At 68.6% G+C, this 21,155-nt stretch overlaps 3 protein-coding genes across 3 annotated transcripts; 2 read left to right on the top strand and 1 right to left on the bottom strand.

The window, feature by feature from the left end:
* Positions 1 to 216: 216 nt before the first annotated feature.
* Positions 217 to 5,531, top strand: DDX56 (DEAD-box helicase 56). Its single transcript, XM_049831262.1, has 14 exons — positions 217 to 326; positions 668 to 829; positions 1,297 to 1,457; positions 1,572 to 1,742; positions 2,365 to 2,455; positions 2,711 to 2,955; positions 3,396 to 3,518; positions 4,001 to 4,117; positions 4,216 to 4,310; positions 4,444 to 4,517; positions 4,613 to 4,702; positions 4,829 to 4,934; positions 5,113 to 5,210; positions 5,306 to 5,531. The coding sequence occupies exons 1-14, from the start codon at positions 267 to 269 to the stop codon at positions 5,384 to 5,386; spliced, it is 1,674 nt and encodes a 557-aa protein (XP_049687219.1). The 5' UTR covers positions 217 to 266; the 3' UTR covers positions 5,387 to 5,531.
* A 1,163-nt stretch (positions 5,532 to 6,694) lies between these two features.
* On the top strand, positions 6,695 to 15,366 carry NPC1L1 (NPC1 like intracellular cholesterol transporter 1). Its single transcript, XM_049831586.1, has 19 exons — positions 6,695 to 6,748; positions 6,982 to 8,528; positions 9,114 to 9,214; positions 9,303 to 9,475; positions 9,573 to 9,701; positions 9,814 to 9,996; positions 10,389 to 10,503; positions 10,723 to 10,850; positions 11,349 to 11,486; positions 11,729 to 11,818; positions 12,291 to 12,481; positions 12,558 to 12,685; positions 13,283 to 13,403; positions 13,575 to 13,630; positions 13,712 to 13,862; positions 14,177 to 14,408; positions 14,670 to 14,783; positions 14,892 to 15,054; positions 15,159 to 15,366. The coding sequence occupies exons 1-19, from the start codon at positions 6,695 to 6,697 to the stop codon at positions 15,317 to 15,319; spliced, it is 3,975 nt and encodes a 1,324-aa protein (XP_049687543.1). The 3' UTR covers positions 15,320 to 15,366.
* A 567-nt stretch (positions 15,367 to 15,933) lies between these two features.
* On the bottom strand, positions 15,934 to 18,082 carry LOC126051555 (28S ribosomal protein S24, mitochondrial-like). The gene is made up of 4 exons (XM_049830915.1): positions 18,024 to 18,082; positions 17,205 to 17,273; positions 17,020 to 17,131; positions 15,934 to 16,273 (listed from the first exon to the last, which is right to left on the bottom strand). The coding sequence occupies exons 1-4, from the start codon at positions 18,054 to 18,056 to the stop codon at positions 15,990 to 15,992; spliced, it is 498 nt and encodes a 165-aa protein (XP_049686872.1). The 5' UTR covers positions 18,057 to 18,082; the 3' UTR covers positions 15,934 to 15,989.
* Between the last annotated feature and the right edge of the window lie 3,073 nt (positions 18,083 to 21,155).

The following is a 21,155-nucleotide window of genomic DNA, read 5'->3' as shown; positions in this document are numbered from 1 at the left end:
GGAGTTTGTTGGTGCTTTTTTGGGGGGCGGGGGGAGCCTGGGGTGCTGCACCGAGCCGGCTGGGGGGCTCAGGTTGTCCCTGAAGCCCCCCCGGGTGTGCGTGTCCCGATCCGCCCCCCCAGCCAAGGACCGGGGAGGGTGGCCCCCCCGCACCGGTGCTGTTCAGTCCTCCACCGGTAGGGGGCGACGGCGGCGGCTCCCCCGCTCTCCTCGCGGTCTCTCTGGGCGCCGGGCCGAAGCGTCAGTAGGCGGGCGAGGAGGCCACCATGGCGGCTGGGACAGCGCCGGGCTTCGAGCACATGGGCTTGGACGGGCGGCTGCTGCGGGTGCGCTGGGGCGGGCGAGGGGTGTGAGACGGTCAGGGTGGGCTGTGGGGTTCTGGGGATGGGCTCGGTCGGGGTGGGGGGGGTGTCGGGACATGCTCGGTCGGGGTGGGCGAGGGGAGAGGCCTTGGGGGGGGGGGGCCGGGACACAGGGGTCCCTTTTGGGGGGTGGGAGGCCGTGAGGGACCGGGGCTCCTCGGTGGGGAGGGGGCGGCCCTGAGGGGCCGGGACACCGGGATGCCTTGGGGTGGGGGTGCTTCGCAGGCCCGGTTCGCCCCCACCGTGATAGGGGGAGTGGGGGGGATCCCAGGTAGCTGGGACCCCCGAAGTGACGGACCCCGCAGGCGGTGGCGGAGCTGGGCTGGGCCGCCCCCACGGCCATCCAGGCCGAGGCCATTCCCCTGGCGCTGGAAGGCCGCGATCTCCTGGCCCGGGCCAGGACCGGCTCCGGGAAGACGGGGGCCTACGGGCTGCCCCTGCTCCAGCACCTCCTGCGCATCAAGGCGGTGAGCGGGGCGGGGGGTGTCAAACTGGGGTGGGTGCTGGGGGGCACGGGGGCACCCTGGGGTGTTGGGCTTGGGTGGGTACCGGCGGGTACGTGGGCTCTGCGGGGGTGGTGGGCATGCGGGGGGGCACCGTAGGTGCACGGGTGGGCACGGGAGAACCGTGGGGTATCTAGGGAGGGGTGGGCACTGTGGGGCAGGTGGGATTTGGGGGGTGTGGGCAGGAGTGGGCACTGTGGGGCGCGTGGGCTATGTAGGCAGGGGCGGGTGTCGTGGGGTACACGGCCTCTGTGGGGTGCCCGGGCACGGGTGGGCAGTGTGGGACGGAGCTGGGTGCTGCGGAGTGTTGAGCTGGGGGCGGAACACGCTGCGGGGCACGGCGGCACCCTGGGCCGTGTGGGCAGGGACGGGCTCCGTGGGGCGCCGGGGCAGCTCTCCCGTGCGCCGTCGGTGACGGAGGGCCGGCACAGGCACCCTCGGCGGTGGCGCAGGCGGTGCGGGCGCTGGTGCTGGTGCCTTCCAAGGAGCTGGGGCAGCAAGTGGTGCGCAGCCTGCGGCAGCTGGCGGCTTTCTGCGCCCGTGACGTGCGGGTGGCCGACCTCTGCGCCCAGACCGACCTTGCCGCCCAGCGGTAAGCTCACCCCAAAACCGCTCCCCACCCACCAGCCCCAGACGCCTGGGTCCCCCCGGCAAGCCGGGGAGGCGGGGGTTGACGGCAGAGGTGGGTGACGCCGTGTGTCGCCAGGCCGGTGCTGATGGAGAAGCCGGACGTGGTGGTGGGCACGCCGGGGCGGGTGCTGGCACACCTCAGCGCCCGCAGCCTGAGCCTGCGGCAGTCGCTGGAGCTGCTGGTGCTGGATGAGGCCGACCTGCTGCTCTCCTTCGGCTTCGGCGAGGACATCAAGTCCCTGCTGTGGTGAGGGGCACCCCGGCGTGGGGGGGCACTCTAGGGGACCTGGGGGACACTGCCAGGGCTGGAGGACGCGGGGGGCGCAGCCAGGGGCTTGGGGGACGTTTGGGGGGCACAGCCAGGGGTTTGAGGGCACTGAGGGTTTGGGTGGGACTTTTGCGGCTGGAGGACATAGGGGGTACAGCCAAGGTTTTGGGGGACAGTGCTGGGGCTGGGGGACAGTGCTGGGGCTTGGGGGCATGGGGGGCACTGCCGGGGCTGGGGAGGACACCGAGGATTTTGGGGGTCAGTGCCACAGCTGGGGGGCACTGCTGGGGTTGGAGGACATGAGGAGTACAGCTAGACGTTTGGGGGGCACTGCTGGAAGTAGAGGACATGGGGGGCACAGCGAGGGGTTTGGGGCCACCGCCAGGGCTGCAGGGCACAGGGGGGCTGGAAGACACGGGGGGCACGGCCAGGGCAGGACAACACGGGCGGCCACTTGCAGAGCTGGGGGACGTTTGGGGTGCCTTGCCGGGGCTGAGGGGTGCAGTGGGGCTCAAGAGGGGGAAACCGGGTACTGCCAACTTTGGTGCTAAGGGTTTTGGGGGGCTGGCGCTGAGCATCCCCCTGCCCTGCGCCCCCCCAGCCACCTCCCCAAGATCTACCAGGCGATGCTTATGTCGGCCACCTTCAGCCCCGACGTGGAGGCCCTCAAGGAGCTGGTGCTGCACAACCCGGTGAGTGGGCACTTGGGGGGGCATGGGGAGAGGTTTAGGGTGTCTGGGGGGGGCGGTACGAGGGGAGATTTGGGGGGTGCAGAGTGGGCACAGAGATGGGGAGACAGCGGGACTTGGGACTGCAGCACCCACAGGGGCATATTTTGGGGGACATACGGGGTACGGCAGACACTGGGGCGCACCAGTGGGTGGAGGGGGGTGGGGCCACGACAGCCCCGTGCCCACGTCCCCCCAACCCTGCTGCGGTGGGTGCAGGTGACGGTGCGCCCGCCGGAGCCGCAGCTCCCCAGCAGCTCCCAACTGCGGCAATTCGTGGTGCGCTGTGACACGGAGGAGGACAAGTTCCTGCTGCTCTGCGCCCTGCTGAAGCTGAGGCTGCTGCGGGGCCGGGCCCTGCTCTTCGTGGGCACCCTCGCTCGCTGCTACCGCCTCAAGCTCTTCCTCGAGCAGTTTGGCATTCCTGCCTGCGCCCTTAATTCTGAGCTGCCCGCCCGCTCCCGGTAAGCCCCAAGGGGATGGTGGGGTGCTCGGCTGGGCGAGGGTACCCCTGGGGTGGTGCGGAGGAGGGTAAGGGGGAAAGCGGGGTGTCCGCGAAGGTTCCAGGGGGTGATGGGGTGCCCCTGGGGAGCAGAGTGATAGCTGGGGGCTTGTGGAAGAAGGCGAGGGGCAGCCTTGGGTCGGGGGAAAGCGGGGTGCTCCCTGGGGACAAGGGGTGCCCGAGGGCATCTTGGGTGAGCTAAGGGGTGCCCGGGGAAATAGGGTGCCCTTGGGGTGCCAGGGGAAATGCCCATGGGGGTAAGGATGCCCTGGGGGGTCCCAGGAGGGTGCAGGGTGCCCGTGGCAGAAGGGCAGGGGTACCTGCGGGTTTGGGGCAGGAGGGCGGACACCAGAGAGGGGTGCCTGTGGTCGGGACGCTGACGGGCACCCGCTTTGTCCCCAGGTGTCACGTCATCACCCAGTTCAACCGGGGCATCTACGACTACATCGTGGCCACCGACGAGGAGGCGCCGGCGGTGCCCGCGGAGCAGCCCCCACGCAAGAAGCGCAGGGGCGCTGCCCAGAGGTGAGTCCCGTGGGTGCCGCTGTGTCACCAGGGCGATGTCCCGCTGCAGCCAGGGAGGGCTCAGGCCAGGGAAGGTCACTCAGAGCTGTGGGGGTGCTTCTGCCTGGGGTGTCCCTGTCCCCACCAAGGTCCCGTGCCCAGAGGAGGTCCCTGTGCCCACGGGGACGTCCCTGTCCCCGGGAGGTGCCTCGTGCCCATGTGCCTGTCTGCCCAAGGGAGGTCCCTGTGCCCAGCGTGTCCCCTTCTTTGCGGGGGTCGCCTTGCCCTGTCCCCGTGGCTCTGGGGCCATCGTGCCCAGGGTGTCCCTATGCCCACGTGGGTGTCGGTACCCAGCATGTCCTCGTACCCACGGGGATCCCCTTTCCCAGTGTCCCTGCGCCCACGTGAGTGTCTGCGTCCCAAATGTCCCCTTGCCCGGGGTGTGCCCGTGTCCTTAGGGGTCCCCGAGCCACTCCAACACCTTGTGTGTGTGTGTCCCCAAGCAAGGGCAAGGACCCGGAGTACGGTGTCGCGCGGGGCATCGACTTCCAAAACGTGGCCGCCGTCATCAACTTCGATGTGCCGCCGACGGTCGAGTCCTACATCCACCGCGTGGGCAGGTACGTGGGGACACGGGGAGTGGACGCGGCGGTGCCTGCAGTGGCTGGCGGCCCCCTCGGGTGGCCGTCCCACCGCCGTGTCCCCTCTGTGCCCGCAGGACGGCCCGCGCCGACAACCCCGGCACGGCGCTAACCTTCGCGCTGCCCGAGGAGCAGGATGCCCTGGCCCAGATTGAGGACGCGCTCGCCGGAGGTCAGGGGGACACCGTGTCGCTTTGGGGAGGGGGACGGGGGGGGGTGGTGGCGGGTGCTAAGGGACGTCGGAGGGCTGCGGGGTGTCGGGAGCGAGGGTGGGGGTGACCCCACGTGTCCCCGTGTGTCCCCAGAGAACGGCGAGTCGATGCTGCAGCCCTACAAGTTCTCCATGGAGGAGATCGAGGGACTGCGCTACCGCTGCCGGGTAGGTGGATGGCGGGCAATGCCGGGGAGGGGGTGCTGGTGGTACCGGCTGGCGGGAGGGTGCCAGGCTCTGACACGCCATGTCCCCTGCTCCAGGATGCCATGCGCTCTGTCACCAAGCAGGCGGTGAAGGAGGCCCGGCTGCGGGAGATCAAGGATGAGCTGCTCAACTCAGAGAAACTCAAGGTAAGCCCCGCTCTGGTTCCCGGCGGGCTCGGGGCTGCCCGAGGGGCAGAGGGCAGCGTCCTGGGGGTCCGTGGGCGTGGGATGGGTACCGGGCGCTGCCAGCCCCCCCCGATTCTCCGCCCCCAGGCGTACTTCGAGGACAACCCCCGTGACCTGCACGTCCTGCGCCACGATAAGCCCCTGCACCCTGCCATCGTCAAGCCTCACCTCCGCAACGTGCCCGACTACCTGGGTACGTCCCCGTGCCCGCCGGCTGGCGCTGGTTTGGGGGGAGAAAAGGAGTGGGATTTGGGACCCTGGGCGGTGACAGCGGCGTAGAGGCAAAATGGTGCCTGGGGCTGACATTGTGGGGAGACGGGGACGTCCCTGGGGCCACCGGCACCCTCTCACCCGCTGCTGTCTGCCCGCAGTGCCCCCCAGCCTCCGCGGCATCGCCAAACCCCACCTCAAGAAGCGCAAGTGTCTGCGGCTGCGCCACGCCGGTGCCAGCCGTCGGAGCGGCTCGATGGTGAGTGCGGAATGAGCAGGGAGGGACCCCCCCACTCGCATCCCCCTTGCTGCCAGGGGGTCCAACGCTGCTTTTCTTTCCTCCCCCACCTCCAGTCCCGCGGCACCGGCAACCCACTGCAGAGCTTCAAGTACGCCCGACGCCGCGCCAAGCGCCCGGCCGCGCCGCCCTCCTGAGCTTCCCCCGGTGCCCCACGGACTCTGCCTGCTCCAGGGAGGGGGCACCGCGGCCGCCTCGCAGCCCGCCCAGCCGAGGAACGGGGTATCTCCGTGCCGTACCCTGCCGGGCAGCCGTGCCCAATAAAGGTGCCAATGGACTGTCGCAGCTGTGTGCTATGTTGTGCCGTCACCTTGGTGGGCGCTGCTTCTTGCCGGCCTGCGTGCGGTGCCCCCACCGGCTACGTGACAGGGGAAGGTTGGTGACGCAGGGGTGGGAAGCGGCGTCTTTGGTTGATGCCGGGCAAAGGTGCCAGGGCGTTATCGCCCCCCCCCTTATCGAGGCCAAGGCTGTACAAGGGCCATAAATCGGGGCAAGGACGCGGTGGGGGCGTGGCACTGCCAGCTTTGGGGGGCTCGGGTCCCCCCAAGCGCCCCGCCACCCCTGTGCCGACGTTGTCGTGAGCCTGGTAGCCTGGCACGCCTCTCCCCGGAGCCGGCACCATGCCTTGAGCAGCACGCGGTTTGCGTGCTGCCTGCTCGCCTGCCCGGCTGGGTGCCTCCCGGGGTGCCCGGGTTCGCCCAGCCCTGCCCCGTGGCATACGAGGCAGGCGTTACCCCTCGGGGTGCCTGAAACTACCCGCCGAGGCATCTTATCGGGGTTATGGCGTCTTATCGGGGGCCACCGCTCTGGTCCAAGGCTTCCTGCTGGCCCTGAACAGTTCCCGACACTGGGGCAGAGGGCTCTGGCAGCGGCACCTTCCCGTGGGCACGGCAGCCCTGCTTCGGTAACGGCTTTGCTAACGGTGGAGGTTTTGCTGCCCACGCGGCGTCGGGAGGGAGACTGTTTCTCTTGCCCCTCGCTGCCGGTGGCCTGGCGCGCACCGCCGGTGCCGCCGTGGCACCGCCGAGGCACCTGTCTCCCCCGGCGCTAGGCTGGCGGGATGAGTTTCCCACGGTTGGCACCACGGCCGGCGCGGCCTCTTCTCTTCCTTCTCCACCCTGCGAAACCCACAACCCCGCGGGGCGTCCTGGGTGGGCACGGCTCCAAAACTTCCCTCTTTTTCCCCTCAAAACAAGGCTCTGCCAGGGAAGCGGGGTGCCCCCTCCTCGGGCAGGGGTGCCCCATGGCACCTCCCCAGCGGGGATGTGTCGGCCGGCTGCGGCGGCTATCGATCAGGGTTAATGATCACAAGGGCTTTACAGCTCCGGCGAGGGCTGATTGGCTTCGGCGTCGTCAGGCCAGAAGACCTCACCGGCGGGCAACCGCCCAGGGGATACGGGGTCTTATAGGAGCCAGGAGAAGCCGGCGGCACCCTTTTGCCCAGGATGCCGGGCTCTGCCGTGCTGGCCGGCGCGGTGCTGGGCGCCTTCCTGGCGCTGGTAGGTGCCCGGGGGTTGGCGCGGCCGAGCCGGAGGGGTGCCGGGGGCCGGGCCGCGGTGACCGCTGGTGGCAAAGCCATGGCAGCGCCGGCGGGGCGAGGCTTGGAGGGGCCGGGGGTGGCAGAACCGAGGGGGGGAGGCCGGCGTGCTGCCCGTCGGGTGCCTTTTGGAGGGGCTGGGGGTCGTGCCCCGCGGGACGGGGTGCTGCCCACCGATCCCCCTCCCCGCCACAGGCTGCGCCGACGTTCACTCCCATCCACCGTGCCGGTTACTGCGCCTTCTACGGCGAATGCGGTCGCAACCCGGAGGTGAACATCTCGCTGGTGTCCTCCAAAGTGCCGTGCCTCTCCAACACGCCGGCGCGGGTGGCCGCGGGCCCGCTGCTGGCGCTGCTCCGCACCGTCTGCCCCGAGCTGGTGCAGGGGAACGCGGAGACGACGCGGGTTTGCTGCTCCTTGGCGCAACTGAGAGCCCTCCAGCTCAGCGTGGCGCTTTCCGGCACCGTCCTTTCCCGCTGCCCGGCGTGTGCCAGGAATTTCGCCAACCTTTACTGCAACAACATCTGCAGCCCCGACCAGAGCCTCTTCACCAACGTCACCCGCATCGTCAACCGCACCACGGTGCAGGGGACGCCCCAGCTCGCCGTCGTGGAATACCAGTGTTTTTACCGGCAGTATTTCGCCGACGACTCTTTCACGTCCTGCCGGGGCGTCCGGCTACCGGCTACCGGCGGTTACGCCATCGATACCATGTGCGGGCGTTACGGTGCCCGGCTCTGCACCACCCAGCGCTGGCTGGATTTCCAAGGGGATAAAAACAACGGCTTGGCGCCGCTGCAGATCGACTTCCAGCTGGTGCCCAACGGCACGCAGCCCGGCGATGCCATCGTGCCGCTGGGCGGGACGGCCTGGCGCTGCAACCAGGCTCTCAGCGCCCAGGAACAGCCTTGCTCTTGCCAGGACTGTGCCGAATCCTGCCCGCCGGTGATCGCCCCCCCGACCCCGCAGCCCCACTTTCTCCTGGGCAACGCCAACGGCGCCTTGTTCCTCTGCGGGCTGCTCTTCGGCCATTTCGCCCTCGTCTTCGTCGTCGCCTTGCTGTGCCAGTACCGGCGGGCCAAGAAGAAGGGCACCGCGCCACAGCCGGCACCGGCACCGCCGCCGGCCGCCGGCCGCTCGGCGCGCCTGAGCGACGCCAGCCACCGCGTCCTGGCGAGGGCTTTCCGCCGGTGGGGCACGCTGGTGGCCGGGCACCCCGTGACGGTGCTGGCGGCGGCGGCGGTGCTGGCGGGCGGTTTATCGGCCGGTTTGGTTACCCTGCGTCTCACCACCGATCCGGTGGAGCTGTGGTCAGCGCCGGGCAGCCGGGCCCGGCAAGAAAAAGCCTTTTACGACCAACACTTCGGTCCTTTCTTCCGCACCAACCAGGTGATTGTGACGGCACCGGGCCGGCCCGGCTCCGGCTACGAGTCGGTGGTGTTGGGCGCCAAGAACTTCAGCGGGGTGCTGTCGGAGGACGTGCTGCGGGCGCTGCTGGAGCTGCAGGAGCGCCTGGCGGCCACCACGGCGTGGGCGCCGGTGGCGGGCAGGGAGGTGACGCTGAGCGACGTCTGCTATGCCCCCCTCAACCCTACGCAGCCCGGGCTGGCTGACTGCTGCGTCAACAGCGTCACCCAGTACTTCCAGAACAACGCCACCCGCCTGGCCATGACGGCCACCCAGACCGACGGCAAGAAGACGGGCACCGTCGATTGGCACGACCATCTCATCTACTGCGTCAAGTGGGTGCCGCTCCCCGGGGGGGGAGGCGGGGGGATGGATGTAGGGTGCTGGGTGTGGGGTGCTGGGCTGTGGGGCCGGGGCAATGCCCGCAGGGTGCAGGGCATGGGACTGTGTCCTCAGGGTGCTGGGCTGTGGGACTGGGGTGCTCTCTATGGCGTGCTGGGCGCGGCACGGTTACCTGTGGGGCGCTAGGTCGTGGGGCCGGGGTGCTATCTATGGGGTGCCCCGCAAGGCGCGGCACCCGTGGGGTGCTGACCTGCGGGGCCGGGGTGCTATCTGTGGGGTGCCCAGCACGGCACGGTGCCCGCGAGGTGCCGGGGCGCAGGGTCGGGGTGATGCCCGCGGGGTGCCGAGCGCGGCACGGTGCCCGCGAGGTGCCGGGGCGCGGGGTCAGGGTGCTTCCTGCACCCCAGGTGCCACCTCGGGAGCGCCCGGCACGGCACGCTGCCCGCGGGGTGCCGCTTGCGTGGCTCGGCGTGACCCCGCGGTGCCGTGCCGCGGTGCCGAACCCCACGGCGGGCTCGGGGCGGGGGGCACCGGGACGGGCGCAGCCGCCTGCTCACCCGGCGCCGTGTCCCCACCAGCTCCCCGCTCTCCTTCAAGGACATCACGGCGCTGGAGCTGAGCTGCATGGCCGAATACGGCGGCCCCGTCTTCCCCTACATCGCCTTCGGCGGCTACCCCGGTAAGCGCCGGGCATCGCCCGGACGGGCGGGAGCTGCGGGTGGGATGTCACCCGGGGGGGGACGTCACGTCACCCGCCGTCCCCGCAGGCTCGGAGTACACGGAGGCGGAGGCGCTGATCGTCACCTACTCCCTCAACAACTTCCCCCGCGACGATCCCCGCCACGAGTGGGTGCTGAGCTGGGAGCACCGCTTCCTCGAGGTGGTGGGCGACTTCCAGCGCGCCCACGGCCCCAACCTCTCCGTCGCCTTCATGGCCGAGGTGAAGCACCCGCCGGCTGGGTTTTGGGGGGGGGTGGGGGGGGGACGGGGACACCCCAGGGTGCCCGGCACCCCCTGACCCGTCTCTTTTCCGCCAGCGCTCGCTGGAGGATGAGATCAACCGCACCACGGGGGAGGACATCCCCGTCTTCGCCATCAGCTACCTCGTGGTCTTCGCCTACATCGCCCTGGCGCTGGGCGAGTACACGGCCTGGCGCCGTGTCCTGGTACACGCCGGGGGCAGAGGGGGGCTGTCGGGGTGATGCCAGCACCCTAGGGTCCCCCGCTGGGCGCTGAGCGGGTGGTCGTTTCCCCACCCCCCCCCCAACCCCGTTGCAGGTGGAGTCGAAGGTGACGTTGGCGCTGGGGGGTATCGCCGTGGTGCTGGGCGCCGTTTTCGCCTCCATGGGGTTCCTGGCGCTCCTGGGGTTGCCTTCGTCCCTCGTCATCCTCGAGGTCGTGCCCTTCCTTGTCCTCGCCGTGGGCGCGGACAACATCTTCATCTTTGTGCAGGAGTACCAGGTCGGTGGGCACGGCGGTGGGGGGGCACCCGGCGGGTACAGGGGTCCCCATGGGGCAGGTGGGCACGGGGACGCCCTGGGGATGGGGTCCCTGTAGGGCACAGGGGCACCTTTGGGTGCAGGGACTCCCACGGGGAATGTAGCCCTTGGGGGGGGTGTGGGGTGTGGGGGGGTGTTACATTTGGGCAAGGGTCTTCCCGTGGGGCAGGTGGGCACCCTTGAGCGGGGACGTCCCCGTGGGGCGCAGGGGCGCGGGGCACCCACGGGCGCCGCGATCCCCTCGCCGTACACGTGGAAGCACCCCCAGGCTGGGGCGGTGGGTGCCTGTGCGGGGTCCCCGGGGTGGGGGCCACCCACGGCGGGTGCCCCCTCCTCACCGCCCCCGGCCAGCAGCAGTCGCAGCGAGAACCGGGCGAGACGCGGGAGCAGCACATCGGGCGAGTGCTGGCGCGGGTGGCACCCAGCATGCTGCTCTGCAGCCTCTCCGAGGTCATCTGCTTCTTTTTGGGTGAGCGGGGGACACCGGGGGGGGGGGGGCACAGGGACATGGGGGACACAGCAGGAGCACCGGGTCGGAGGGTGGGGGGCACAGGGACGTGGCACCCGCGGCAGGCACGGTGCACCCGTGGGCATGGTGCACCCGGTGGGTGCAGTGGATGTGGGCGCACGGGGCTATGGGGATGGGGGGGGGGTACGTTGCGGGGGTGCTGATGCCGGGTACCCGCAGGCGCCCTCTCCTCCATGCCCGCCGTCCGCACCTTCGCCCTCACGGCCGCCGTGGCCATCGCCTTCGACTTTCTCCTCCAAATGTCGGGGTTCGTCGCCCTGTTGGCGCTCGATGCCCGGCGGCAGGAGGTACGGAGCGTGGGGACGGGGGGGAGCACGGGGTGCCCCTGCCTGGGAGGGTGGGCACCGAGTGGGCACCGAGTGGGAGGGTGCCAGGGTGGGCATGGGGTGGGCAACAGGGTGGGCAGGGGGTGCCCATGGGAGCGAGGATGCCCAGGATGGGTGGTGGGGTGCCCGTGGGTATGAGGGTGTTCAGGGGTTGGCATGGGGTGACGTTAGGGTCCCCAGGGTGGACATGGGGTGGCCGTGGGGTACCTCTGTGCCTGAGGTACCTTGGGTGGACACAAGGTGGGGTGGGGGGGCTCAAGGTGGATACGGAGTGGGCACGGGGTCCCCAAATCCCTTAGGGTGCCCTGAACGAGCACGGGGCGCCCATACGCCCAAGGGTCTTTGGGATTGCCGTGGGGTGCCCACCCATGGATGCCGGGGTGGGCAGAGGACCACCCCCCCCCGCCCAGCAGCCGGGGTGCCGTGCCGGGACCCGTGCCGACCCGTCGCTGCCCGCAGGCCGGCCGCTTCGACCTCTGCTGCTGCTGCGGGATGGGCAAGGGGGGTCCGGCGGGACCGGGTGCCCGCCTGCTGCGCCCACTGCTGCACCGCTACTACACCCCGCTGCTGCTGCACCGCCTGGTGCGACCCGTCGTGGTAAGGGGGGGGGTCTGGGGGTGTCTTGGGGGGCTGGGAGGATGGCGAGGTTCCTGGGGATCGGGGGGGATGTGGGGTGTAGGCGGAGGGGGTGTTGGGGTGGTCTCGGGAGGTGGAGGGGGAATGGGACATGGGGGGGGCTGGGGGTGCTCCGGAGGAGCGTGGGAGGTTTGGGGGGGGACGTGGAGGTGTTGCGAGGGGATTTGGGGGGGTCCCCTGACTGGGGTGCTGCTGGCTGGCAGGTGCTGCTCTTCCTCTTCTTCGCCTGCGCCGGGCTCTACTTCACGCTGCAGGTGCCCGTGGGGCTGGACCAGGAGCTCGCCATGCCCAAGGTGGGGGGCTGGCTCTGGGGGTACCCCCGCCCCCGGCTGCAGGGGGTGACGGGTGCCCGGGGTTGGGGACACGCAGGGACAGCGTGGTCCTCTACAAGGATGCACGGGGTGGTATGGCTCCTATAGGGATGCGCGAGGACAGCGTGGCCCCGTACGGGCACAGCGCAAGGGTGGCACGGCCCCAAAGAGGGAGGCGTGGGACAGTATAGCCCCATATAGGGCCACCGCAGGGATGGCACTGCCCTTTATGGGCACAGCCTGGGGACGGCATGGCCCCGTACGGGGCCAGCGTGGGGATGGCGTGGCCCCATACGGGCACGGCACCGTCACCGTGGAGCTGAGCGCCCCTTATGGGAACGCACGGGGGCGATACGTCGGGCGGGGGGGTGGCGCGGCCCTATACAGGGACGTGGGGATGGTGGGACCCCGTCTGGGGACCACCGGGGCACTGTGGGTGGCTGCCCCCCCCCAGGACTCCTACATGCTGGAGTACTTCGCCGCCCTGAACCAGTACCTGGCGGTGGGGGTACCCACCTACTTCGTCACCACCGGCGGCTACAACTTCTCCTCCCCGGCCGGCATCAACAGCATCTGCTCCAGCGCCGGCTGCGCCACCAACTCCCTCACCCACACCATCCAGTACGCCACGCGCTTCCCCAACGTGTGAGTGGGGCACGGGGGGCGCGGGGCCGGGCGGGCAGGGTCCCGCCAGCCTCTTGCCAGCCCTGTCTCTGCCCAGGTCCTACCTCGCCATCCCTGCCACCTCCTGGGTGGACGATTTCCTCGACTGGCTCAACCCCACCAGCCGCTGCTGCCGCATCCACCGGTTCGGCAACCTCACCGGGCAGTTCTGTCCTTCCACCAGCAGTGAGTGGGCACCGGGGCGCCGGGGGGATGCCGTGGTGGCCGTTGGGGGCACGTGAGGTCTACACCGTGGTGGCTGTCGGGAGCCCATCGTGCTGCTCATTGGGTGTACGCTGGGTGCCCACCACGGTGGCCGTCGGGTGCCCATCGTGGCGTACGCTGGGCGCCCACCATGGTGGATGTCAGGTGCCCATCGTGGCATACACTGGGTGCCCACCATGGTGGCTGTCATTGCATGTGAGGTCCCCGCTGTGGAGGTCATTGGTTGTACGTTGGGCGCCCATCGGGTGGACATCGTGACGCCCATTGGGATCCCATTAGGTGTCCGTGGGTTGCTTGTGATGGTGCCCATTGGATGGCCACCATGGGTCCCATTTGGAGACCACTGGGATCCTATTGGGTGCCTGTTGTATTCCCATTGGGTGCCCACTGGATGCTTGCCTGGGTGCCCAAGGAATGCCATTAGCTGGGCGTTGGGTGCCTACTGGGGCGCCGTGGGGTCTACTGGTTGTGTGCCACGGCGTCCACTGGGCGCCTGCCGTGGTGCCCGTTGCGTGCTGGTCACCACCCCCAGGGTGCTGACCGCGGCTGTGCCCGCAGATGACCTCAGCTGCTTCGGGGGCCAGTGCCTGAACGCCACGCGGCGCCCGACGGTGGAGGAGTTTGAGCGGTTCCTGCCCTGGTTCCTCCATGACTACCCCACCCTGCAGTGCGCCAAGGGGTAGGTGCCAGCTGGGGGGAGGGGGGGGGCACCAGCAACGAGGGGCAACACACATACATGGAGGGGGCACGCACATGCACGTGGGCACAGAAGTACACATGGACGTCAGTGTGGGCAGACGGGCACCCACGCTCTGGGTGCCCACCTCACCCCTTGCCCCCCTCCCCGCAGCGGTCTGGGCGCCTACGACACGGCGGTGAGCATGGACGCCAACGGCACCATCCTGGGTGAGTGTAGGGTGGCGTGGCGTGGGGCGGGCACCCTAGGGTGCCCGGCTGACCCCCCCCCAACCCTCCCATCTCCCACAGCCTCCCGCTTCATGGCGTACCAGAGCCCCCTGCGCACCTCGCAGGAGTACACGGCGGCACTGCGGGCTGCCCGCGACCTGGCCGAGGAGATCACCGCCACCCTGCGCCAGGTGCCCGGCACCCACCCCGACTTCCGAGTCTTCCCCTACACGTAAGCGCTCGCCGCGGGTCGGGGGGCTCGGCCGCGGGAGGATGGGGAAGGGTGCTCAGCTCGGGGCGCTGGGGGTGCCCCAGTGCCCTGTTAGGGGTCAGAAGTGGGTGCTCCGCTTCGGGGCGCCCGGCCAGGCTCGGCGTGGGCACCCCACAGCCTTGCTGGGGATTAACGCGGGTGCCCGGTTCGGGGCTGGGGTCCGCGTGGGTGTCCCGGTTAGGCGTCAGCGTGGGTGCCCGGTCAGCGGTACCTGGCTGGGGTCAGCACGGGTGCCCGTCTCGGGGTCCCAGCGTGACGGTGACGCGCCCCGGCAGGGTGACCTACGTCTACTACGAGCAGTATCTGACGGTGGTGGCTGAGGGCGTCATCACGCTGGCGCTGTGCCTGGTGCCCACCTTCGTCGTCTCCTTCCTGCTGCTGGGCATGGACCTGCGCTCCAGCGTTGCCACCCTCCTCACCATCGCCATGATCCTGTTGGACACCGTGGGAGCCATGACCCTCTGGGATGTCCCCTACAATGCTGTGGCCCTCATCAACCTGGTTGCGGTGCGGGGCGATGCGGGGATTTGGGGCACGCGGGGTGGCTGGGGGGTACAGGAGGCGGCAGAAGGAGATGGGATGCACAGGGTGACGAGGGGACAGAGCAGCCTGGGGGATGCAGGGTGGCGCAGGGCACTGGGACGCGCAGGGTGCATGAGCACAAGACGGGCGCCCGCCGGCCATGCCCAGCCGTGGGCCCCCCCCCTACCCTGCGGCCGCCGAGAGGAGCACCCACGGGTGCCCCTGGGTGACAGCCCGTCCCCGCAGGCCGTGGGCATCTCGGTGGAGTTCGTGTCCCACATCACCTGCGCCTTCGCCCACAGCACCAAGCCCGACCGGGTGGAACGAGCCGCCGAAGCCACCGTCAACATGGGCAGCAAGGTGGGCACGGGACCGGGGCGGGGTGACGGCCACGCGGACCCCCTTCCCTCCCCGGGGACGGAAGGGACAGGCTGACCCGGCCGTCGCTGACCACGTCCTTGGGCGCAGGTGGTGGCCGGGGTGGCCATGACCAACCTGCCCGGCATCGTGGTGCTGGCCTTTGCCAAGGCGCAGCTCATCCAGATCTTCTTCTTCCGCCTCAACTTCATCATCACCCTGGTGGGGCTGGCCCACGGCCTCATCTTCCTCCCCGTCCTCCTCAGCTACATTGGTAAGACCCCCCCTGTTCCCCCACCCCGGGGACGGTGCCCTGTCCCCGAAGCGCCCCCCAGGAGGACAATGGCAGCCTCCCGCTGTCCCCTATCGTCCCTGCAGGACCCAGCCCACGGGTGCCGGTGGGGGACACGGAGGGGGACACAGCGGGGGACACGGCGACCGGCACCGAGCAGGGTGCGGGGCTGGCCCTCGGCAACCCCTGCTTCGAGGACACGAACAAGGAGAAGGACAAGGCCACGGCGGCCCCCAGGCAGGGCTGAGCCCCACTGCCCCTCACCGCCCCCTCCTGCTGCTGCTTTTTCTACTGCTGTCGTATTTAAACTGGTTTTCTCAGATTCGGGACTGGGTCTAACTGGGACAGCCAAGGGGGGGGAAGAAGGGGCACCTTCTACAGAAACTGCATCTTGGCTCTGAAGCGTCACAGGGTCTGTGCGGAGACGTGGGGACGGGGACATGGGATCAGGACGTCTGGGGCACGTGGGCACCAGCGTGATGGGGACGTATGGGGCGCGAGGGGACGGTGGGGATGGAGCCCTGTGGGGCACGTGGCCGTCACAGGGACGAGGACAGGCGGGGCACAGGGCCATGGCGGCGAGGGGGCCCGCAGGGACGGGCCACATGGGGCACGAGGGCATCACCGGGCCACGTGGGGCACAATGGGCGTCACGGGGACAGCGACATTTGGGGCACATGGGCGCTCTCGGGACAGGGACACAGGAGGCACATGGACATTGTGGGGACAGGGACACGGGGGGCACATGGGCACCACAGGGACGGGGCCATTCAGGGCACAGGAGCATTGCGGGGCCAGGCCCACCCCACGGCGACGGGGTGTCCCCCCCTGACCCCTCCAAGACCCACAGGCGAGGCACGGTGGGCACAAACCCCCGCTTTATTCCACCCCCCGCCCCGGGGGGGCACTGCCGGACGCTAGAGGTACTTGTAGACCACCTTGGCGGGCACCGTCTGCAGCTCCAGGCGCACGGGGCACTTGTAGAAGTGGGAGAGGAGGGTCTCGGCGTAGCCCACCAGAAAGTAGAGCTTGGCGGGTGGCAGGGCCCGCGCCAGCACCAGGCAGACCACCAGCAGGTTGGCGCGGCGCTTCAGCACGACCTCGTCCGCCAGGACGCCGGGGAAGGTGCCGTAGAAGAATCGGCGCAGGAAGGCGTCCTCCACCGCCCGCTCCGCCGCGCCCGGCTCCTCGGCCAGGTTACCTGCGGGCACAGAGAGGGTTGGCGCCGGCACCAACGCGCCTCGCCGGGTCACACCGGCCGCACCACCGCCGCGTGCCCGCCCCGCACGTCGCTGGCCCCGCCACGGCCACGTGCCCCACACGTCCCCGTCCCCACGATGACCGTGTGTCCCGTCCCCACGACGCCCGCGTCCCCCACGTGCTCCTGCCCGCAGGATGCCCGTGGGCCCCACACGTCCCTGTCCCCCCAACACCCGTGTGGCCCACATGTCCCCGTCCGCATGATGCCCCACGGCCCGTCCCCACAGGGCCCTCGTGCCCCACCTGGCCCCATCCCTGTGACACCCACGTGTCCCCCACATCCTGGTCCCCAAGATGTCCACGTGTCCCGTCCCCACGATGCCTGTGTGCCCCACATCCTCCTGCCCACTCCATGCCCACGTGCCCCACACATCCCTGTCCCCACGCAGTCCCGTGGCCCATCTCCACAGATGCCCTCGTGCCCCACGTGCCCCTGTGTGTCCCCCGCAACGCCCGTGTGCCCCACACATCCCTGCCTCCAAAATACCCGCGTGCCCCACACGTCCCCGTCCCCACAAAACCCCATCCCCGCGACGCCCTCGTGCCCCGTACGTCCCCATCCCTGCACCCTCCATTCCCGCGATGCCCACGGGCGCCCCGTGCCCCACACGCCCCCGTCCCCGCCGCCCCATCCCGGTCCCCTCCCCGTCCCCGGGGGGTGGGGGGGTGGGACACGGGGCGACCCACCGGTGTGCAGGGAGAGCCAGCCCTTGCGGTGGGCGATGTAGTGGGGGGCGTGCGCCTGCTCGTAGGTCACCGGCTTGTCCCCTTTGCCCACGCGCACCCTCGCAGCCCGCGTCTGTGGGGATGGCGGCGTCAGAGGCGGGGGGACCCGGCGGGGGAGGCGGGGAGGGGGCACCCCCAGGGCTTACCTTGAGGCAGGCGGGGGTGGTGTGGAGGTGCCGGGGGGCCTCGGGAATGGGGCGGATGCGGGTCACTGCCTGGCGAGGTGACAGGGGTGAGGGACAGCGGGCGCCCCACCGCGGCCGGGGCGAAGGGGTGGGGGCCTGCCCAGCCCCCCGTGCTCCCAACAGCCAGCGTCCCCAGTGTCCCCCATGCCTGGAGCCCTCCCGCTCGGCCCTGTGACCCCCTGCCTGCTGTCCCCAGAGCGGGGCCACCGTTGCCGGAGTCCCCCTGACACGGTGTCCCCGCAGCCTCCTGTGACCGGTGCCCCCCACACCTGGCGTCCCCCCACACCCGGCGCCCCCCCGTACCCAGCGTCACCCACACCCAGTGTCCCCCAGGTCTACGCCCAATGTCCCCAGTGCCCCCCCATACCAGGTGTCTCCCCATATCCAGTGTCCTGGTGCCCCCCACACCCAGTGTCCCCCCCATGCCTGGCGTCCCCTATGCCCAGTGTCCCCCCACAGCCAGTGTCCCCCATATCCAGTGTCCTGGTGCCCCCCACAGCCAGTGTCCCCCATATGCAGTGTCCCTGGTGCCCCGCACAGCCAGTGTCCCTCATATTCAGTGTCCCCAGAGCCCCCCCCAGCCGCTGTCCCCAGCGTCCCCCCGCACCCAGTGTCCCTCACATTCAGTGTCCCCAGTGCCCCCCACACCCCCGGTGTCCCCCCACAGCCGGTGTCCCCAGAGCCCCCCAGAGCCCATCCCCCCTGGCCTGGAGCCCCCGGTGCCCCCCACCGCCGGTGTCCCCCCAGCCCCGTCCCGTCCCGTCCCGTCCCGTCCCTCACCCGCAGCGCCCGGGCAGCCGTGGGCGCCGCCATCTTGGCACGGCGGGGCGAAGGCGGCGGCGGCGGCGCCCCCTGGCGGCTGGAGGCCGCGGGGGAGGAATGGGGGCACTGGGGCGGGAGACTGGGCGTACTGGGGGGCACTGGGGGTAATGGGGGGTACTGGGCGTAATGGGGGTACTGGGGGTAATGGGGGTACTGGAGGATACCGGGGGTAACGGGGGTAATGAGGGGGTACTGGGGGGTAATGGGGGGTACTGGGGGTAATGAGGGGGTACTGGGGGTAATGGGGGTACTGGGGGGTAATGGGGGTAATGGGCGATACTGAGGGTAATGGGGGGTGCTGGTGGTAATGGGGGGTACTGGAGGATACCGGGGGTACTAGGGGTAATGGGGGTGCTGGGGGTGTTGCAAATATTTTGGTAAAGAAATCAAAATTTAATCACATCGGAGAGTTTGGTTTAATGAAGAAGTAAAATTGTGAAGCGTAATGTATAGGATTGTGAAGTTTGAAACGTAGGCATAGAAACTTTAGGAACTGTGTTACGTGTGACTATAAGAACCGTAATATTGTTAAAGTTTGAAACAGCTGACCCTAGAAACCTCACCGGGAAGTTACTGGTCTTTCTACGTTCTGTTTCAAGAAACTAAGGAAACCGTCGCGGACACCAGTTTGCTGCTTGGAAACCCCCTTACCCTTCCCATCCTGATTTGAGTATCGAAGATGCCAGTCAGCAGAGCCAAGTGTCACTGACCAATGATTGGTTTTAAAGAAGATTATTGATCAGGTTATATAATCAAAGGACCGATCATTAGAAAGGGTAAATTTAAGAACCAGCATAGTATGCGTTTTTACGGAAGGAGCTTACGTAACAATGACCTGACGGGAAAAGTCTGTAAAAACTGATGGATTTTGATACTAAGCGGGACACGCCTTGGGAGGAGCGATCCCCCGTGTCCCCAGCGCTGCAATAAACGAAATGCCTGCTTCTTAACTTCACGCTGGTGTTAAGGAGTTTTATTCCGGATTTTGGTAACAGGGGGTAATGGGGGGTACCGGGGAAGTACTGGGGGTAATCATAGAGTCATTTAGGTTGGAAAAGACCTTCAAGATCATCGAGTCCAACCGTCAACCGTGCCCACTAAAGCATGTTCTGGAGTGCCTTGTCTATGTGCTTTTTGAACGCCTCCAGGGACGGTGACTCCACCACTTCCCTGGGCAGCCTGTTCCAATGGCTGATGACCCTTTCAGTAAAGAAATTTTTCCTAATATCCAACCTAAACCTCCCCTGGTGCAACTTGTGGCCATTTCCTCTCGTCCTATCGCTATTTACTTGACAGAAGGGACCAGCACCCACCTCACTACACCCTCCTTTCGGGTAGTTGTAGGGAGCGATCAGGTCTCCCCTCGGCCTCCTCTTCTCCAGACTAAACAACCCCAGCTCCCTCAGCCGCTCCTCGTAAGACTTGTGCTCCAGGCCCCTCGCCAGCTCGGTTGCTCTTCTCTGGACACGCTCCAGCACCTCCATGTCTTTCCCGTAGCGAGGGGCCCAAAACTGAACACAGGACTCGAGGTGCGGCCTCACCGGTGCCGAGTACAGGGGGACGATCGCCTCCCTGCTCCTGCTGGCCGCGCTCTTTCTGATACGGGCCAGGATGCCGTTGGCCTTCTTGGCCGCCTGGGCACACTGCCGGCTCGTAGTTAGCTGGCCGCCTACCGGCACCCCTAGGTCTTCTGCCGGGCAGGTTTCTGGCCGCTCTTCCCCAAGCCCGTGGCGTCGCACGGGGTCGTTGTGACTGAAGCACGGGACCCGGTGCTCGACGTTGTTGAACCTCGTACGGTTGGCCTCGGCCCATCGATCCAGCCTGTCTGGATCCCTCTGTAGAGCCTTCCTACCCTTGAGCAGATCGACCCTCCCTCCCAACTTGGCGTCGTCTGCAAACTTGCTCGGGGTGCGCTGAATCCCCTTGTCCGGATCGTTGATAAAGATAATAAAGAGAACTGGCCCCAAAACCGAGCCCCGGGGAACGCCGCTCGTGACCGCGCGCCGACCGGATTTAGCTCGGTTCACCGCAACCCTCTGGGCTCGTCCAGGCGGCCGGTTTTTCACCCAGCGAAGAGTACGCTTGGCTAATCCATGAGCCGCCAGCTTCTCCAGGAGCGTGCTGTGAGCCTTGCTGAAGTCCACATAGACAGTAGTAGTAGTAGTAGTAATGGGGGTACTGGGGGGTAATGGGGGGCACTGCGGGTATATGGGGCTACTGGGAGCACTGGGGGTACTGCAAGGTACTGGGGGAACTTGGGGTTGCTGGGGGGTTATTGAGAGGTACTGGAAGATACTGGCGGAACTTGGGGTTACGGGGGGGGGGTTATTGGGAGGTACTGGGGGTACTGGGTGGGTATTGAGAGGTACTGGGGAGCACTGGTGGTAACGGGGGATACTGTAGGGGTACAGGGGGATATCGGATGTTCCTGAGGTGTGCTGGTGGGCATGGGGAAAGGACCCATGGGAGACTGGGTTGTCGCCGAGGGGGCACTGGGATGGCACTGGTGGGCACTGGTGGGCACGGGGGGCAGGCAAGTGCTGGGGCAGGGTGGGGGGCTGCCCCCGGCTGTGCGCGCTGTGGTGGCACTTGGGGATGTGTGTGGGGGGGTGAACACCAAGGATAAGGGGAGACACACGCACGTGGTGCCCTCGTGCAAGACGTCCCCGTGCAAGGTGCCTGTGCCAGGCTGCGTCCCCGTGTGAGGCGATGCCCCCCGCCCCGTGCAAAGCCCCCCGCTCTGCACCCTGCCCCTTGTGCGATGCCCCTCTCCGTGCAAAGTGATAGCCCTACCATGTGCAACGTGAGATCCCCCCCTATGCAATGCCCTTGTGCAAGGTGAGACCCCCGCCCACCCTTGCACCCCGCACCCTCCATCCCGTATCCTGCATCCACATTCCCTCCCCACACACACCCCCCACACACCCCCCCGGAAGGGTGCCTGGGTGCAGGGCTGGGTGCTAAAATGAGACCAGCTGTGCTAACGAAGCGATGAGCCCCAGCTGCTGGGGGGCTGGCCCCCCCCTCAGCACAGCTGTGTCCCATTGGGAGCCTGGGCAGGGCCCAATCCGGGGGCCTTTTAAACCCCAG

The sequence above is a fragment of the Accipiter gentilis genome, chromosome 28 (genome assembly GCF_929443795.1).
Source record: "Accipiter gentilis chromosome 28, bAccGen1.1, whole genome shotgun sequence".
Taxonomy (NCBI): Eukaryota; Metazoa; Chordata; class Aves; order Accipitriformes; family Accipitridae; genus Astur; species Astur gentilis.
Note: the sequence above shows the minus strand (reverse complement) of the source record. Positions and strands in the feature narration are given on the sequence as shown.

Excerpts from the sequence above, each read along its gene's own strand:
- DDX56 (XM_049831262.1), top strand. The coding sequence starts at position 267 with ATGGCGGCTGGGACAGCGCCGGGCTTCGAGCACATGGGCTTGGACGGG. Across the intron at positions 830-1,296 it reads ACCTCCTGCGCATCAAGGCG|GCACCCTCGGCGGTGGCGCA; the intron begins GTGAGCGGGGCG and ends GGGCCGGCACAG. Across the intron at positions 2,956-3,395 it reads GAGCTGCCCGCCCGCTCCCG|GTGTCACGTCATCACCCAGT; the intron begins GTAAGCCCCAAG and ends CTTTGTCCCCAG.
- NPC1L1 (XM_049831586.1), top strand. The coding sequence starts at position 6,695 with ATGCCGGGCTCTGCCGTGCTGGCCGGCGCGGTGCTGGGCGCCTTCCTG. Across the intron at positions 12,482-12,557 it reads GCCACGCGCTTCCCCAACGT|GTCCTACCTCGCCATCCCTG; the intron begins GTGAGTGGGGCA and ends GTCTCTGCCCAG. Across the intron at positions 12,686-13,282 it reads GTTCTGTCCTTCCACCAGCA|ATGACCTCAGCTGCTTCGGG; the intron begins GTGAGTGGGCAC and ends CTGTGCCCGCAG.
- LOC126051555 (XM_049830915.1), bottom strand. The coding sequence starts at position 18,056 with ATGGCGGCGCCCACGGCTGCCCGGGCGCTGCGG. Across the intron at positions 17,132-17,204 it reads CCACCCCCGCCTGCCTCAAG|ACGCGGGCTGCGAGGGTGCG; the intron begins GTAAGCCCTGGG and ends CCATCCCCACAG. Across the intron at positions 16,274-17,019 it reads CTGGCTCTCCCTGCACACCG|GTAACCTGGCCGAGGAGCCG; the intron begins GTGGGTCGCCCC and ends CTGTGCCCGCAG.